The sequence below is a fragment of the Bufo bufo genome, chromosome 7, assembly GCF_905171765.1.
Source record: "Bufo bufo chromosome 7, aBufBuf1.1, whole genome shotgun sequence".
Lineage (NCBI taxonomy): Eukaryota > Metazoa > Chordata > Amphibia > Anura > Bufonidae > Bufo > Bufo bufo.
Genome location: NC_053395.1, coordinates 232,860,747 through 232,880,325, shown reverse-complemented (window position 1 = coordinate 232,880,325; position 19,579 = coordinate 232,860,747). Strand labels below are relative to the sequence as shown.

At 54.0% G+C, this 19,579-nt stretch overlaps 1 protein-coding gene across 10 annotated transcripts in view; it reads right to left on the bottom strand.

Annotated features, from left to right (window-relative positions):
• KALRN (kalirin RhoGEF kinase) overlaps positions 1–19,579 on the bottom strand; it is a 270,877-nt gene that overhangs the window by 83,411 nt on the left and 167,887 nt on the right. For 8 of the 10 annotated variants that reach the window (XM_040439928.1, XM_040439929.1, XM_040439930.1 and 5 more), the window contains one exon: positions 8,237–8,483. In XM_040439928.1, coding sequence (XP_040295862.1) covers positions 8,237–8,483 — 247 coding nt within the window. Of the gene's footprint in view, positions 1–4,308; positions 4,446–8,236; positions 8,484–17,069; positions 17,418–19,579 lie in introns of those variants that run through there. The other 2 variants (XM_040439936.1, XM_040439937.1) reach the window with 2 other exon arrangements.

Genomic DNA, 19,579 nt, shown 5'->3' with positions numbered 1-19,579 from the left:
CAATAGATTGTATTCTCCTGTCCTACAGTCATCCTCTCCCCTGAAATGGCTGATAACAGGGGGCAATAGACTGTATTCTCCTGTCCTACAGTCATCCTCTCCCCTGAAATGGCTGATAACAGGGGGCAATAGACTGTATTCTCCTGTCCTACAGTCATCCTCTACCCTGAAATGGCTGATAACAGGGGGCAATAGACTGTATTCTCCTGTCCTACAGTCATCCTCTCCCCTGAAATGGCTGATAACAGGAGCAATAGACTGTATTCTCCTGTCCTACAGTCATCCTCTCCCCTGAAATGGCTGATAACAGGGGGCAATAGACTGTATTCTCCTGTCCTACAGTCATCCTCTCCCCTGAAATGGCTGATAACAGGGGGCAATAGACTGTATTCTCCTGTCCTACAGTCATCCTCTCCCCTGAAATGGCTGATAACAGAGGGCAATAGATTGTATTCTCCTGTCCTAAGGTCATCCTCTCCTCTGAAATGGCTGATAACAGGGGGCAATAGACTGTATTCTCCTGTCCTACAGTCATCCTCTCCCCTGAAATGGCTGATAACAGGGGGCAATAGACTGTATTCTCCTGTCCTACAGTCATCCTCTACCCTGAAATGGCTGATAACAGGGAGCAATAGATTGTATTCTCCTGTCCTACAGTCATCCTCTCCCCTGAAATGGCTGATAACAGGGGGCAATAGACTGTATTCTCCTGTCCTACAGTCATCCTCTCCCCTGAAATGGCTGATAACAGGGGGCAATAGACTGTATTCTCCTGTCCTACAGTCATCCTCTACCCTGAAATGGCTGATAACAGGGGGCAATAGACTGTATTCTCCTGTCCTACAGTCATCCTCTCCCCTGAAATGGCTGATAACAGGAGCAATAGACTGTATTCTCCTGTCCTACAGTCATCCTCTCCCCTGAAATGGCTGATAACAGGGGGCAATAGACTGTATTCTCCTGTCCTACAGTCATCCTCTCCCCTGAAATGGCTGATAACAGAGGGCAATAGATTGTATTCTCCTGTCCTAAGGTCATCCTCTCCTCTGAAATGGCTGATAACAGGGGGCAATAGACTGTATTCTCCTGTCCTACAGTCATCCTCTCCCCTGAAATGGCTGATAACAGGGGGCAATAGACTGTATTCTCCTGTCCTACAGTCATCCTCTCCCCTGAAATGGCTGATAACAGGGGGCAATAGACTGTATTCTCCTGTCCTACAGTCATCCTCTCCCCTGAAGTGGCTGATAACAGGGGGCAATAGACTGTATTCTCCTGTCCTACAGTCATCCTCTCCCCTGAAGTGGCTGATAACAGGGGGCAATAGACTGTATTCTCCTGTCCTACAGTCATCCTCTCCCCTGAAATGGCTGATAACAGGGAGCAATAGACTGTATTCTCCTGTCCTACAGTCATCCTCTCCCCTGAAATGGCTGATAACAGGAGGCAATAGACTGTATTCTCCTGTCCTACAGTCATCCTCTCCCCTGAAATGGCTGATAACAGGGGCAATAGACTGTATTCTCCTGTCCTACAGTCATCCTCTCCCCTGAAATGGCTGATAACAGGAGGCAATAGACTGTATTCTCCTGTCCTACAGTCATCTTCTCCCCTGAAATGGCTGATAACAGGAGGCAATAGACTGTATTCTCCTGTCCTACAGTCATCCTCTCCCCTGAAATGGCTGATAACAGGGAGCAATAGACTGTATTCTCCTGTCCTACAGTCATCCTCTCCCCTGAAATGGCTGATAACAGGGGGCAATAGACTGTATTCTCCTGTCCTACAGTCATCCTCTCCCCTGAAATGGCAGATAACAGGGGGCAATAGATTGTATTCTCCTGTCCTACAGTCATCCTCTCCCCTGAAATGGCTGATAACAGGGAGCAATAGACTGTATTCTCCTGTCCTACAGTCATCCTCTCCCCTGAAATGGCTGATAACAGGAGGCAATAGACTGTATTCTCCTGTCCTTCAGTCATCCTCTCCCCTGAAATAGCTGATAACAGAGGACAATAGATTGTATTCTCCTGTCCTACAGTCATCCTCTCCCCTGAAATGGCTGATAACAGGGAGCAATAGACTGTATTCTCCTGTCCTACAGTCATCCTCTCCCCTGAAATGGCAGATAACAGGGGGCAATAGACTGTATTCTCCTGTCCTACAGTCGTCCTCTCCCCTGAAATGGCTGATAACAGGAGGCAATAGATTGTATTCTCCTGTCCTACAGTCATCCTCTCCCCTGAAATGGCTGATAACAGGGGCAATAGACTGTATTCTCCTGTCCTACAGTCGTCCTCTCCCCTGAAGTGGCTGATAACAGGGGGCAATAGACTGTATTCTCCTGTCCTACAGTCATCCTCTCCCCTGAAATGGCTGATAACAGGGGGCAATAGACTGTATTCTCCTGTCCTACAGTCATCCTCTCCCCTGAAATGGCTGATAACAGGGGGCAATAGACTGTATTCTCCTGTCCTACAGTCATCCTCTCCCCTGAAGTGGCTGATAACAGGGGGCAGTAGCTTGTATTCTGCAGTGAGCTGCATACAGACATGTACGGTGGTGCTCGCACATTCCTGGGCAGGATACAGCGGGCACCAATGTGTGACTGAGCCAGCAGTTAGATCACCACGTGGTTAGGCATGGAAGAAGCCACTGCCAACCTGCCTAAACCCACAGCAAATCTAAAGAGCAGAGTGGCTGGCGAAGGGTTAAACAGACAGGTTCAATGTCGGCAGGAATCCTGATAGATGGACGGTGGGATCTGCTGATGGGGGCGCTCTCACCATGCGCCACCACTGACCAGTGTGCCATCTTGTTTGTACCATCGAGCTCAGCACTGAAACATTACTGCTGCGTCTGCGTTACAGCGGGGATATAATGTGTGTGATTCGCTGAGTCGGCATCATACAGGTCGGACCCTCAGTAACATGCCGGTCAGACCCCCGGGCGTTACTAGACTGCGCACAATTTCAGTGAAATTTCTCGCCAACCATAAGTCCAGCTGTGGAAGCCATCAGACGCATCCGAGCGGTCAGAGGACAAGAGCATCACCATAACTGATGAGCAGCTCTGCCGTCCTGGGAGCACAGACCTTCACATCAAAGCCCCAGGAGGGGGAGGGGAGGAGGAGGAATGCTCTGCAGACGGGGCCCCAGCCAGGAGCTGACACAGGAGGGAGCCGCTTCACCAACAAGTTCAACATAAGTCACGCTCCATATGTGCCCCAGACACCAGGAGAGGTTGGCATGGGGCATGGCGGCGGGCAGGTACAGGGGCATGGCGGCGGGCAGGTACAGGGGCATGGCGGCGGGCAGGTACAGGGGCATGGCGGCGGCCAGGTACAGGGGCATGGCGGCGGCCAGGTACAGGGGCATGGCGGCGGCCAGGTACAGGGGGATGGCGGCGGGCCAGGTACAGGGGGATGGCGGCGGGCAGGTAGAGGGGCATGGCCGCGGCCAGGTACAGGGGGGATGGCGGCGGCCAGGTACAGGGGGGATGGCGGCGGCCAGGTACAGGGGGGATGGCGGCGGCCAGGTACAGGGGGGATGGCGGCGGCCAGGTACATGGGGGATGGCGGCGGCCAGGTACAGGGGGATGGCGGCGGCCAGGTACAGGGGGCAGATAGATGTCATATTACTCTGCTGTACTTGCACCTGATACTCTGTGACTCCAGGACAAGTTTTGGCCCTCTCTCCCCCCTTGACATCTCCATTCATAAAACCTGGATACAAATTACCATGAGAGGCGTGAGTATCGCCCCGGGAGGGGGTCAGACCCTGCGCTGTATAACCACCACACCCGCGAGACTGACCCCACAACAAGGTGGAGCCCCAGGGCCCCGGCCGCTGCATCCCACCAGGGCTCAGTGCTACAGAGGAGACCAAGATCCTGGAGGAATCACCCCGCAGGGGTCACATCAGCCTGCAAGGGGGGTCACATCAGCCCGCAAGGGGGTCACATCAGCCCGCAAGGGGGGTCACATCAGCCCGCAAGGGGGGTCACATCAGCCCGCAAGGGGGGTCACATCAGCCCGCAAGGGGGTCACATCAGCCCGCAAGGGGGGTCACATCAGCCCGCAAGGGGGGTCACATCAGCCCGCAAGGGGGTCACATCAGCCCGCAAGGGGGTCACATCAGCCCGCAAGGGGGGGCACATCAGCCCGCAAGGGGGGGCACATCAGCCCACAAGGGGGGTCACATCAGCCAGCAGGAGGCAGCGTTACAGCCTCCACATAAACCAAATGATCTGCGAGAGCAACAATCATGAGGGGTGATTATCTGACCCCAATATCCAGGGAGCACTTACCTTCCAGCAGGCAGCAGCAGCAGCACCTGGAGCAGAACCAGGACGGGGTGCAGAGCGGGGGGTCGCAGGGGCTTCCACTCTTCATCCTCTCATGATCAGCAATGAGCAACCCCCAGCAGCAGGGACTGGAAGAGCAGGTCACCTCGCAGCCAGGCAGGAGGAGCCAGAGCCAAGAGGCGGGGGAGCTCCCTGCACACAGCCCCGCACACTATACCCACCGGACTCTGCACCCACAGCCTCCGGGGGCCCTGCACCCTGCACCCACAGCCTCCGGGGGCCCTGCACCCACAGCCTCCGGGGGCCCTGCACCCTGCACCCACAGCCTCCGGGGGCCCTGCACCCTGCACCCACAGCCTCCGGGGGCCCTGCACCCACAGCCTCCGGGGGCCCTGCACCCACAGCCTCCGGGGGCCCTGCACCCACAGCCTCCGGGGGCCCTGCACCCACAGCCTCCGGGGGCCCTGCACCCTGCACCCACAGCCTCCGGGGGCACTGCACCCACAGCCTCCGGGGGCCCTGCACCCACAGCCTCCGGGGGGCCCTGCACCCTGCACCCACAGCCTCCGGGGGGCCCTGCACCCTGCACCCACAGCCTCCGGGGGCCCTGCACCCTGCACCCACAGCCTCCGGGGGCCCTGCACCCTGCACCCACAGCCTCCGGGGGCCCTGCACCCTGCACCCACAGCCTCCGGGGGCCCTGCACCCTGCACCCACAGCCTCCGGGGGCCCTGCACCCTGCACCCACAGCCTCCGGGGGCCCTGCACCCACAGCCTCCGGGGGCCCTGCACCCACAGCCTCCGGGGGCCCTGCACCCTGCACCCACAGCCTCCGGGGGCCCTGCACCCTGCACCCACAGCCTCCGGGGGCACTGCACCCACAGCCTCCGAGGGCACTGCACCCACAGCCTCCGGGGGCACTGCACCCACAGCCTCCGGGGGCACTGCACCCACAGCCTCCGGGGGCCCTGCACCCTGCACCCACAGCCTCCGGGGGCCCTGCACCCACAGCCTCCGGGGGCACTGCACCCACAGCCTCCGAGGGCACTGCACCCACAGCCTCCGAGGGCACTGCACCCACAGCCTCCGGGGGCACTGCACCCACAGCCTCCGGGGGCACTGCACCCACAGCCTCCGGGGGCACTGCACCCACAGCCTCCGGGGGCACTGCACCCACAGCCTCCGGGGGCACTGCACACTGCACCCACAGCCTCCGGGGGCACTGCACCCTGCACCCACAGCCTCCGGGAGCACTGCACCCTGCACCCACAGCCTCCGGGGGCACTGCACCCTGCACCCACAGCCTCCGGGGGCACTGCACCCTGCACCCACAGCCTCCGGGGGCACTGCACCCACAGCCTCCGGGGGCACTGCACCCTGCACCCACAGCCTCCGGGGGCACTGCACCCTGCACCCACAGCCTCCGGGGGCACTGCACCCACAGCCTCCGGGGGCACTGCACCCACAGCCTCCGGGGGCACTGCACCCTGCACCCACAGCCTCCGGGGGCACTGCACTCTGCACCCACAGCCTCCGGGGGCACTGCACTCTGCACCCACAGCCTCCGGGGGCACTGCACTCTGCACCCACAGCCTCCGGGGGCACTGCACTCTGCACCCACAGCCTCCGGGGGCACTGCACTCTGCACCCACAGCCTCCGGGGGCACTGCACTCTGCACCCACAGCCTCCGGGGGCACTGCACCCTGCAACCGCAATAACCATAATAATTTGGGCGAGAGGTTCCTTTTTCTACAAACTACATAAGACAATAGACTCCTGTTCTACGGTAACCAGAAGCTGTAACCCCTGCACTGCCAGAACACCGGGATGTGCATGCCTCACTGCAGTACTGGCATTCTATTCATGAACCAGGCTTGTGATGAACAGTTAGATTATGGGGGTACAAGAAGGAGAAAACACAGGTGACTGCCCCGTGGCGGCCATTATGTGGACAGCAGGGGGCGGCTGTGGCAGTTGCTCGCCAGCACAATCCTGCGCCCGTATTTATATCACTTATTTCCATTAAGAAAAATAAATCAGATGAGAATTTCGTCCTTGCACCTCCAGCGACGTCACCGAGGCCTCGTCACAAAGCTGGGACACGAAGAAATCTGAGGCAATAAGCACGAAAGACGGTGACTCTGGACGGAGGACATCAGAGATCCCAGTGGGAAGGGATGATGGTCAGGAAAGGGTTAAAAAGGGGGATAAAAAATAGAATAACGGGAAGCAACACGTGTTTTGGGGAGAAGCCCCCCATCCTCAGGCGCACACAGACTGATGAGGTCATTGTGTCACTGCACACAAATCTATGCTGTTACGGTTCACAGACTGATGACATCATCACATATTTATGATGCGACGATTACTGATGATGTCACTGATCAATGACATCACTGCTCGCAGAGCGGCGAGTCTTGTTTTTCAGCCCTATAACTTTTGGACGTTTCTCCTTCCCGATTCTCTACAGATGTGGGAGTCGCTGTTACGGGAACGCTGGCGACTCTGCGGCGGAGACGACGACTGAGAAGAGAAACAAAGTATCGAGAAAGTGACAAACAATGGAGCTGGAGCAGGAAGGTGTCCACAAATCTCTTGTCGGATCCCAGCCGGATGGAGGATGAGTCTGTCCGCAGCACGGGGGCCACATCACTGTCAGCTCAGGGGCGGCATTTCCAGGGCACAGATCATCCCCCCATCTGCTTCCTGAGTGCACCGAGCGGGGCGTATGGGGGGCCACAGGATACAAGCGGGGGAGGGGCATCATGGAGGAACAGGTGAATCCTCCACCCCCAGGGTGCACGAAACTCGGGGGGGGAGAAGTGGGGGAGGGGATGAGGGGCTGCGTCAGATGCCAAAATATCAGGGAGGGAGGCAAAGGCAAGAGATAAAACCCACGCTTAGAGGTAAACACATCAGCAGCACAACTCTCTTTCCTATGCTGATGGTTTGTTACAATGTATCAGCCGGGAGGCTGGGACAGTTTGCACTAGATACATCACACATAATGGAATAAATATCTGTCTGTGATGACTCCTCCCCCACACGGGTGTCAGAGTTGTCGTAGGCCCCGCAGTCCGGACGGATGGACTGTTCCCGCATGACTGACCCATCAGGCTCCTGATCAGCGTCTGAGGAGATAAAGCCCCTCATGAATGTGAAGTATGTGAGCCCCCGAGACGGAGCCAGTGTCACAGGAGCGGTGCCGGGGCCCCGACTGCAGCCTCCTGACACACAGCCAGATCTGCAAGGTGACAGGTGTATGGGGAGGTGTCGACCGCAGGAAGGAAGGTGGACTCATTTACTACACCCCATACTACAGGTGACAGATATAGTCTCCATATACTCCAGTCACATCCAGAGCTGCATTTACAAATCTGCTGATTCTTGACTTCCCCCTGCTGCCTCAGTGTCTGTCAATTAAACTCCCAGAATGCAATGCAGCAGAGCACAATGCATTCTGGGAGTTAGGCTTAGAATGCATGGCGTTTCCATGTAGACAAAGCTTATCCACACAGCTTTCTAACAGGATTTTACGATTTTTAAGATCTCTGCTTGCTGTCATCAAATGGAAAAGCTATAAAGCAGGAAACAAGAATGCCTCAATTCACTGACAGCAAGTAGAGAAATAGGAACGGAAAAAAAATAAAAGAAGGAAAATGTACTGAAGGCGGCCCCCCATCATTTACATCATACGTGTGACTGATCTCCGCGGCTGCAGCGGCTCGGGAGGGTTAGTGGCCCTTTAATTGCACATTACCTATAGGAAGACAGCGCCACCTAGTGGGCACAATGTAGAACCACACAGAAACAGTGCTACCAGCAGGGAGTGCAGGCTACATGAGGGCCCCAGTGACTACTATCAGACATTGGCCCCTGTGGCCCCGGAATGTGCCTGTGTATAGGATGCAATGATCGCCTCCATCTTACCTTTTCCTGCCGGGAAGAAACATTCCATCTCCACACTGCTGCGGGAATGCGAGATGCACAGGGCGCTGCTGGGGACCAGCCCTTCCTGCGGGGGGCTCCTGTCTGTGGTTCGGACCAGGCACCATCCGGGCCGTTCACTCGGCTTCTCCAGCAGCTCCACCGTCTGACCCACCTGGATGCTGAGCTCATTGCTGTGGATGGCGATGAAATCCTGCAGGACGGTGGTCAGCTCACAGCCCCCCGACAACTGCCAGAGAAGAGAAGCCAGAGCGTGAGGCGGACAAGAAGGACAGCGCGTATCTAAGCCTAGCCTGAGCGATACTGCATCATCTAAGCCTAGCCTGAGCGATACTGCATCATCTAAGCCTAGCCTGAGCGATACTGCATCATCTAAGCCTAGCCTGAGCGATACTGCATCATCTAAGCCTAGCCTGAGCGATACTGCATCATCTAAGCCTAGCCTGAGCGATACTGCATCATCTAAGCCTAGCCTGAGCGATACTGCATCATCTAAGCCTAGCCTGAGCGATACTGCATCATCTAAGCCTAGCCTGAGCGATACTGCATCATCTAAGCCTAGCCTGAGCGATACTGCATCATCTAAGCCTAGCCTGAGCGATACTGCATCATCTAAGCCTAGCCTGAGCGATACTGCATCATCTAAGCCTAGCCTGAGCGATACTGCATCATCTAAGCCTAGCCTGAGCGATACTGCATCATCTAAGCCTAGCCTGAGCGATACTGCATCATCTAAGCCTAGCCTGAGCGATACTGCATCATCTAAGCCTAGCCTGAGCGATACTGCATCATCTAAGCCTAGCCTGAGCGATACTGTATCATCTAAGCCTAGCCTGAGCGATGCTGTATCATCTAAGCCTAGCCTGAGCGATACTGCATCATCTAAGCCTAGCCTGAGCGATACAGTATCGCTCCGGCTAGGCTTAGATGATGCAGTATCGCTCAGGCTAGGCTTAGATGATGCAGTATCATCTAAGCCTAGCCTGAGTGATACTGCATCATCTAAGCCTAGCCTGAGCGATACTGCATCATCTAAGCCTAGCCTGAGCGATACAGTATCGCTCCGGCTAGGCTTAGATGATACAGTATCGCTCCGGCTAGGCTTAGATGATGCAGTATCATCTAAGCCTAGCCTGAGCGATACTGCATCATCTAAGCCTAGCCTGAGCGATACTGTATCATCTAAGCCTAGCCTGAGCGATACTGCATCATCTAAGCCTAGCCTGAGCGATACTGTATCATCTAAGCCTAGCCTGAGCGATACTGCATCATCTAAGCCTAGCCTGAGCGATACTGTATCATCTAAGCCTAGCCTGAGCGATACTGCATCATCTAAGCCTAGCCTGAGCGATACTGTATCATCTAAGCCTAGCCTGAGCGATACTGTATCATCTAAGCCTAGCCTGAGCGATACTGTATCATCTAAGCCTAGCCTGAGCGATACTGTGACATCTAAGCCTAGCCTGAGCGATACTGTGACATCTAAGCCTAGCCTGAGCGATACTGTATCATCTAAGCCTAGCCTGAGCGATACTGCATCATCTAAGCCTAGCCTGAATGAGACTGGATCTAAGCCTAGCCTGATCGATACTGTATCATCTAAGCCTAGCCTGAGCGATACTGTATCATCTAAGCCTAGCCTGAGCGATACCGAATCATCTAAGCCTAGCCTGAGCGATTAAGTATCATCTAAGCCTAGCCTGAGCGATACTGTATCTAAGCCTAGCCTGAGCGATACTGTATCTAAGCCTAGCCTAAACGATACTGGATCTAAGCCTACAAAATAACACAACCAATTAAAGTAGGTCAAACTACTGTTGGTACTAATGGGCTAAACCCTTCTAATCCAAGAAAATTCACAGTAAATGGGTAGCTTAATTAAAACTTAACATTTAATAATGTCTATGAATAAAATAAATGGGCCCAAAACACATGAGACATACAAAAAACGCAACTGGAGGCTGCGTTATCTCCTGGGCAGAAGATGCTGACAAGGAGATGGAAGGGACCTGCAGGGATAGAGCAGGAGGAGAAGAACATAGAGGGACACAGTGCTGGGTCGATCGCCCTAGGTGTCCCTGGCTCTAGCCCCTGTCCTACTACCCTACTGTATTAACCCTGCCGTCACCCTCCCTAAAAGTGGACTGCCCAGCTTTGCCCGATAGACAGAATAAGGTCCATAGGTTCCCTCAATTAATCCATCGCTGCAGGAGAGCAAGTGAACTGACAGAATGATAGAGTTGATGAGACTGAGCTGCAGTTTAATGGGGGTAAAAACTGCAAAGGACAGTACAACCAACAGTCTGACATATATAGTGATATCTGACAGTGTGATGGAGTCAATGGAACCAAGTGACAACTGTGGCTGTGACCACAATATACAGTGCAATCAACAAACTGACAAGTGCATAAATAGCCGCATATCCAAAAGTAATAAAAGTCCCGACGCGTTTCCTCAGGGGACCAAAAATAATGTCAGTGACCACTCAAAAGAAAGTCACTTTATTCACGTAGGGAGTAAGTAGAAGACCAAGCTTCATGCAGCGCCCTGCAGTCAGTCGTAGATGCTGGTGGCCATGTGATATCTATTTATTAGTCCAGACCTCAGCAGGTTTCTATTACAACCAAGCCAAAGATCACCTTAATTCCAAATGTTTATGGCCCGGTCTCCCCTCAGTTCATGTGACCAAACCTGTCAGGGTCACTACTCAGCTGTTATAGAAGCATTTGTTCAACAGTGTGAATATAGTCCAGATACATATAAAACGCAACCTGGATCTCGCTCAATTCAATGATGCTCATTAAAGTATTTAACTAGCGCATGTTGAAAACAGCTCTCCTGATCTACTCACATCAGGGAGCATTCAAAAAGCTGTTCAAATGCGTGTGCTCCTACATGCTGAGCAGCAGTATTAAGTAGGCACAGAAGACACAAAAGTCGCTGGATGTTTGATTGTGAGCTTATATGACGAGATGGGATATAAAGCCGCCCAGAGGCGCCTCGCTGACCCCCGTGTAGCCCACTACAGACGATGGGACAATGACATATTTCAGTCAGCGGTTCTGTGTCAGATCCACAGGGAGCTGCGAGGTCACATAAGGACATGACACAAAGTGACGAACAAGCAGCTAAACCAAAGTCAGTAGATCTTCAGCACTGGATCAGAACGGCCTAGCAGGCTTTGGTTTCATTTCATCACTATTTTTAAGCTCTCTGCTTACTTTCAGTGAATGGAAACACTGGAGGAGATTTATCAAACTGGTGTAAGGTAGAACTGGCTAATTTGTCCACAGCAACCAATCAGATTCCACCTTCCATCTTTCACAGCATCTCTGGAAAATGAAAGGTGGAATCCGATTGGTTGCTAGGGGAGATTAAGCCAGTTCTCCCCCATTGTCCTTACAGAAGCAGAACACCTGTCCTGACCCAATACCTCCTCACAGCTGAGGGTTTGTCACTCTTGTGTCCAGTCTAGACAATCCTCAGTAGGATAAACAGCCCAGAATCCAGACTGATAGGTTGTTACCTGCACTGATACACTGTAACAACCTATCAGGACGGGAAGTGTTACATAAGAAAACCCCGCTCATCTGCCTTACCGCAATCTATTCTCTTATGTGAGCAGCCTGCGGAGTGATGAATAGAATTCCAGGGCCTGTGGGCAGCGGGAAGACATCATCTATAGGCGCTATTCTGGCATCACCCAAAGAGATCTCCACACCCGTCCTGTAACGCCAGGGATTATAGGAGGGAGCACTGCACCAGTACACCGACGGGGGCAGCTAAAGCACTGCACCAGTACACCGACAGGAGCATCTAAAGCACTGCACCAGTACACCGACGGGAGCAGCTAAAGCACTGCACCAGTACACCGACGGGAGCAGCTAAAGCACTGCACCAGTACACCGACGGGAGCAGCTAAAGCACTGCACCAGTACACCGACAGGAGCATCTAAAGTACTGCACCAGTACACCGACGGGGGCAGCTAAAGCACTGCACCAGTACACCGACGGGAGCAGCTAAAGTACTGCACCAGTACACCGACGGAGGCAGCTAAAGCACTGCACCAGTACACCGACGGGAGCAGCTAAAGCACTGCACCAGTACACCGATGGAGGCAGCTAAAGCACTGCACCAGTACACCGACAGGAGCATCTAAAGCACTGCACCAGTACACCGACGGGAGCAGCTAAAGCACTGCACCAGTACACCGATGGAGGCAGCTAAAGCACTGCACCAGTACACCGACAGGAGCATCTAAAGCACTGCACCAGTACACCGACGGGGGCAGCTAAAGCACTGCACCAGTACACCGACGGAGGCAGCTAAAGCACTGCACCAGTACACCGACGGAGGCAGCTAAAGCACTGCACCAGTACACCGACAGGAGCATCTAAAGTACTGCACCAGTACACCGACGGGGGCAGCTAAAGCACTGCACCAGTACACCGACGGGAGCAGCTAAAGCACTGCACCAGTACACCGACGGGGGCAGCTAAAGCACTGCACCAGTACACCGACAGGAGCAGCTAAAGCCCTGAGCACTGCACCAGTACACCAGAGGGAGCAGCTAAAGCCCTGAGCACTGCACCAGTATACCGACGGAAGCAGCTGAAGCCCTGAGCACTGCACACAGCACTGCACCAGTACACCAGAGGGAGCAGCTGTTGGTGCAGTTGCCGAGGACACAAATATAACTTTCTAATACACTTTGTGTTTATTAATTCCTCAGTATTTTCAAGATCTCTGCTTGCTGTCAGCTGTCTGTTTACTTTGCTGAGGGCTTGTTACACTGTATCAGTCTGGACAACACATCAGCAGCACTAATCTCTCTCCTCACCTGATAGTTTGTTACAATGTATCAGCCTGGAGTCCAGGATGCTTGCCTCACAGAGGACTGTCTACACTGATACAAATGTAACAAACCCTCAGCCACACAGTACTGGAGCCAGGTAAACGGAGCGATCCTCCCATCAGTGTGAGACGGCCGCAGGTGTCAGTGCCGCTAACCGGTCACAGATAACATGTTTATAGGACAGTGATTAACCCCCGCATATACGTCATCAATAACAAGATCAGTCGCAATAATGTATCGATCTGACACAAGGAAACGGCAGATATCGCCAGATTCCAGGGTCCCTGCAGCGGGCAGTAATTGGGCAGGGGTCTTGGCAGCGCCCTAACACCTCATCTTCTGTCATCTAAGGTTGTCACAGGCGGAGCTCATGACATGCGAATCATATGGCTCTGGGCGGCGGCGGTCTGACACCGGTGACCGACTGAAACAGTGCTACCAATGGCGCCACCCTGACCACATGTCCGACATGATCAGGGCGATGATCGCAAAGTAAAACACTGTGTGTCCCGTCAGCTCCAGGATCTGAGCACAATCCAAAGGAAAAGGTGCCAAGTTACAGGCAGTAACTGCGCCAGGGTCGCCACTTCTGCGCCATTGCCCTAGTCTGGAGGGATCCTCCGTCCAGGGATGACACGGGATCCTGGCAGACTCTGGAGGGCTGAGGCGATGCATAAATGTCATACTCCTGCAAATCCGCAGCCGCGAGTCTCCGCTCCTCGCCAGACTCCGCCATTAACCATTTCCTGAACAGAACTGGTAAAAACAAAGCATTCAATGAAGTCAGAGATTTATCCGCGGACGCGGGGTGCACAATAAAACCAGAGCTCAACCTGCGGAGGTGACAGGACTCCGACACCTACTGCCGGCGGCCATATTGGCTGTCGTTCTCTCGTTACAATGTGACAAAACGAGGGCAATGCAAGATTCTGAGGATTTGGCGCAGAGAAAGCAACACAGACAAGAGACTAACATGAATAAGTCTGTGCCCCCCAGTCCAGAGAAAGGCAGCTCCTGGTCTCTGGGGAGGCGCCGCTGATCATGCCGGACACCGCTTGGTGGACGGGACGGTGTGACCGGTGATGGATCACTGAGCTGCAGCCAAACAGACTTTAACCCTTTCTGTGCTGCAGCTTTATCTGACAAGTCCTGACCCTTGGATGCTATATAAACCTTTCTACTGCACGCAGGAAATTATTCAGATCGCGATGAAAGATAACAAGCAAATCGCCCTGCGCCGCCCTGCTACCGACTGCGCCGCCCTGCTACCGACTGCGCCGTCCTGGTACAGACTGCGCCGTCCTGGTACAGACTGCGTCGCCCTGCTACCGACTGCGCCGCCCTGCTACCGACTGCGCCGCCCTGCTACCGACTGCGCCGCCCTGCTACCGACTGCGCCGCCCTGCTACCGACTGCGCCGCCCTGCTACCGACTGCGCCGCCCTGCTACCGACTGCGCCGCCCGTCTGCGCAGCGAGCGGCGGTCTCGTCTATTCTCCGCTCTTATCAGCCAAGCCTTGTCTGGTCTCCGCTGAAAACTGCCTCATCCTATAGTGAAACGTTCTGCATCCCTCTCATGGGCTTTGTCCCAAACCCTTTCCAAGATCTCTGACTGCTGTCAGGGAATGGAAACTGCCTAGTTTACATCCAGAAGCTGAAAACCCGTCCTGACCTAATATTTGCCTGACTGATGCATTTTAACGAAAAGGAAGAGATGCAGCTGACATGTTACATGCGGAGGACCCTGTGTCAGTAAATAGCACACAGCTCTGCAGATAACATGTTACATGCGGAGGACCCTGTGTCAGTAAATAGCACACAGCTCTGCAGCTGACATGTTACATGCGGAGGACCCTGTGTCAGTAAATAGCACACAGGTCTGCAGATGACATGTTACATGCGGAGGACCCTGTGTCAGTAAATAGCACACAGCTCTGCAGATGACATGTTACATGCGGAGGACCCTGTGTCAGTAAATAGCACACAGCTCTGCAGATGACATGTTACATGCGGAGGACCCTGTGTCAGTAAATAGCACACAGCTCTGCAGATGACATGTTACATGCGGAGGACCCTGTGTCAGTAAATAGCACACAGCTCTGCAGATAACATGTTACATGCGGAGGACCCTGTGTCAGTAAATAGCACACAGCTCTGCAGCTGACATGTTACATGCGGAGGACCCTGTGTCAGTAAATAGCACACAGGTCTGCAGATGACATGTTACATGCGGAGGACCCTGTGTCAGTAAATAGCACACAGCTCTGCAGATGACATGTTACATGCGGAGGACCCTGTGTCAGTAAATAGCACACAGCTCTGCAGATGACATGTTACATGCGGAGGACCCTGTGTCAGTAAATAGCACACAGCTCTGCAGATGACATGTTACATGCAGAGGACCCTGTGTCAGTAAATAGCACACAGCTCTGCAGATGACATGTTACATGCGGAGGACCCTGTGTCAGTAAATAGCACACAGCTCTGCAGATGACATGTTACATGCGGAGGACCCTGTGTCAGTAAATAGCACACAGCTCTGCAGAGTACATGTTACATGCGGAGGACCCTGTGTCAGTAAGTGATCAGCTCGAGCCCCCGGCTCATTAAACGCTCTCAGGGTCCTGGAGCCGGCACAATGTCAGGCGGCTCTTGTCCCTGTGAAGGAAGGCGTCTCCTCGATCCCCGATCACTATATGGACTTTACCCGCACACTGCGGACACACGCCATTAACCCCTGCACACCCGGAGTGCCACCACACAGCCCTGACTGTTTATACTGGGGGCTGCAGCCGTCCACCAGTCTGTACAGGGTTAATGACTGGTCCACACGGAGCCACGTGACACCTGCATCGATCATCTCTGCGTCCGAGAGGAGCCGGACACACAGGGGGAGTGGGTGCTGGACAACTGGGGGGGCTGGGTAGTATCAGGGGGCACCAGACAATGCGGGGGGCTGGGTAATATCAGGGGGCACGAGACAATGCGGGGGGCACCAGACAATGCTGGGGGCTGGGTAATACCAGGGGGCACCAGACAATGCGGGGGGCTGGGTAATACCAGGGGGCACCAGACAATGCGGGGGGGCTGGGTAATATTAGGGGGCACCAGACAATGCGGAGGGCTGGGTAATACCAGGGGGCACCAGACAATGCGGGGGGCTGGGTAATACCAGGGGGTACCAGATAATGCGGGGGGCTGGGTAATACCAGGGGGCACCAGACAATGCGGAGGGCTGGGTAATACCAGGGGGCACCAGACAATGCGGGGGGCTGGGTAATACCAGGGGGCACCAGACAATGCGGGGGGCTGGGTAATACCAGGGGGCACCAGACAATGCGGGGGGCTGGGTAATACCAGGGGGCACCAGACAATGCGGGGGGCTGGGTAATATCAGGGGGCACCAGAAAATGCAGAGGGCTGGGTAATACCAGGGGGCACCAGACAATGCGGGGGGCTAGGTAATATCAGGGGGCACCAGAAAATGCAGAGGGCTGGGTAATACCAGGGGGCATCAGACAATGCGGAGGGCTGGGTAATACCAGGGGGTACTGGGCAACAGTTTAAACCCTGAGGTAATGGGGGGATATGATAAAGCAGGACCAGAAGGAAGGGGGGGGGGTAATTTAAGCGTTGCCCCTCTTCTATGTATGAGCAGGCAGAACCCCCAGGGACACAATGGAGGCACTGTGTGCGGACCTGGCACTGGCGGGGTTAATCGGCAGCAGCTTCCCACATATAGTGAACAGAAGCCGAGCGTTTATCCCTGGGTCTGGGGGGGCACGGACCCCCGTATAACCCATGACCGCACCCTCGCAGCCCCACACTACGCCCATCAAGGTACAGTCAGGTAACGAGCTCACCCACGCCCAGCCCGCAGAACATCTCTCCTAAGATAAGCACCCAGTATGAAGGAGGTGCTGCAGAGTGTTGCACTCACAGTCCATGCGTCTACTTACAGCTGACCCCCGCTTTCCCTGCTTGGCGTTCAGCCACTTTTTCATGGTGCGCCCTCCACGGCACAGCAGAGCGGTTGTGGCAGTGTGTGGCTGCAGCTGGCGAGGGTTTGCACACTGTGACACAAGGGGCCGGCGCAGAGCCTGCAGCACATCACATGTGTGTCAGGAACGTCTTGTGATTAGCAGAGGCTGCGCAGGCAATTAGCTCGCAGGAGGCCGTGTACTACACCCGGGTGCGGCAGCTCAGCGAGACGGGCGACCAGACGCTCCCCCACATGCAGATCGGAGCACATCAATTAACCAGGACAGAGGAGAACGCACAACCAGCTCTGCTACATGTGAGAATGTATAAAAGCTGTGGACCTGACAATACAGACCGCCAGACTGTGCACACGGCGCCCGCCGCTCGCCGCTCGTCCAGCAGGTTCAGCAGGAATGTGAGGAAGAAGACACCAGGAGATGTCAGCCAGGTCTGGGGCGCACATCACCCCCCCACATTTCTGGGATCTCCGGGACACTGTGGGTACGAGGTCGCAATCACACTGCCCGCAACTTGTCACTCCGATTTTCACAGACCCGGAACCAGACCACCCGATCCCTCTGCAGACACCGAGATCGGCTCCTCTTCGTTAAAACCCTGAGTTTATTTTATTGATCCGAGGCTCCGTTCCCGAGTTATGATACTTTCAGTTAATATGCAAATTAGGCCGTTAGTGCAATAAGGGCATCATCATTGCTCTTATTGCACCTAAGCCCCACCCCCTTCTGTGGCCAGCCCTTCCCTCGTTACTTTGATTAACAGCGCCAGGCAGCTGAATAGGGAGGTCGCTGGTGACAGATTTCCTGTAAGATCTCTGCTTCAGGTCAGTAAAAAAGAACCTGAAAACTCATCCTGACCCAAACCTTCGCACTGCTGAGGGGTTGTTACTGTATATCAGTACAGGTAAGAACAATCAGCCCAGAGACCAGCATAGCAGATACCTGTGCTGCAGATGTGTTTAGCTCACAATTACCTCCAATTCACTGACAGCAAACAGAGATCTTGAAAATGATGAGGAATACAAATACAAAGTGCATTAACAACTCTGAAGCCTGATTCACGTTATTAAATAGGTCAGAGTAAGGCTACGTTCACACTGGCGTTTTGGCTTTCCGTTTCTGAGATCCGTTCAGGGCTCAGCGGCCCAAAACGGATCAGTTTTACCCTAATGCATTCTGAATGGGAAAGGATCCGCTGACTACATCAGTTTGCCTCCGATCCGTCTCCATTCCGCTCTGGAGGCGGACACTAAAACGCTGCGGTGCGGAGCAAGACGTTGTTAGTCAATGGGAAGTCAATGTTACTCAATGGGAACGGATCCGTTTTCTCTATTGACTTTCAATGGTGTTCAAGACGGATCCGTCATGGCTATGTTACAGATAATACAAACGGATCCATTCTGAACGGATGAAGACGTTGTATTATCTGTGCGGATCCGTCTGTGCAGATCCATGATGGATCCGCACCAAACGCGAGTGTGAAAGTAGCCTAATGCAAATAAAAATACCGTCTATTGCCCCCTGTTATCAGCCATTTCAGGGGGGGAGAGGATGACTGTAGGACAGGAGAATACAGTCTATTGCCCCCTGTTATCAGCCATTTCAGGGGGGGAGAGGATGACTGTAGGACAGGAGAATACAGTCTATTGCCCCCTGTTATCAGCCATTTCAGGGGAGAGGATGACTGTAGGACAGGAGAATACAGTCTATTGCCCCCTGTTATCAGCCATTTCAGAGGAGAGGATGACTGTAGGACAGGAGAATACAGTCTATTGCTCCCTGTTATCAGCCATTTCAGGGGAGAGGACGACTGTAGGACAGGAGAATACAGTCTATTGCTCCCTGTTATCAGCCATTTCAGGGGAGAGGATGACTGTAGGACAGGAGAATACAGTCTATTGCCCCCTGTTATCAGCCATTTCAGGGGAGAGGATGACTGTAGGACAGGAGAATACAGTCTATTGCTCCCTGTTATCAGCCATTTCAGGGGAGAGGATGACTGTAGGACAGGAGAATACAATCTATTGCCCCCTGTTATCAGCCATTTCAGGGGAGAGGATGACTGTAGGACAGGAGAATACAGTCTATTGCCCCCTGTTATCAGCCATTTCAGGGGAGAGGATGACTGTAGGACAGGAGAATACAGTCTATTGCCTCCTGTTATCAGCCATTTCAGGGGAGAGGATGACTGTAGGACAGGAGAATACAGTCTATTGCCCCCTGTTATCAGCCATTTCAGAGGAGAGGATGACTGTAGGACAGGAGAATACAGTCTATTGCTCCCTGTTATCAGCCATTTCAGGGGAGAGGACGACTGTAGGACAGGAGAATACAGTCTATTGCTCCCTGTTATCAGCCATTTCAGGGGAGAGGATGACTGTAGGACAGGAGAATACAGTCTATTGCCCCCTGTTATCAGCCATTTCAGGGGAGAGGATGACTGTAGGACAGGAGAATACAGTCTATTGCTC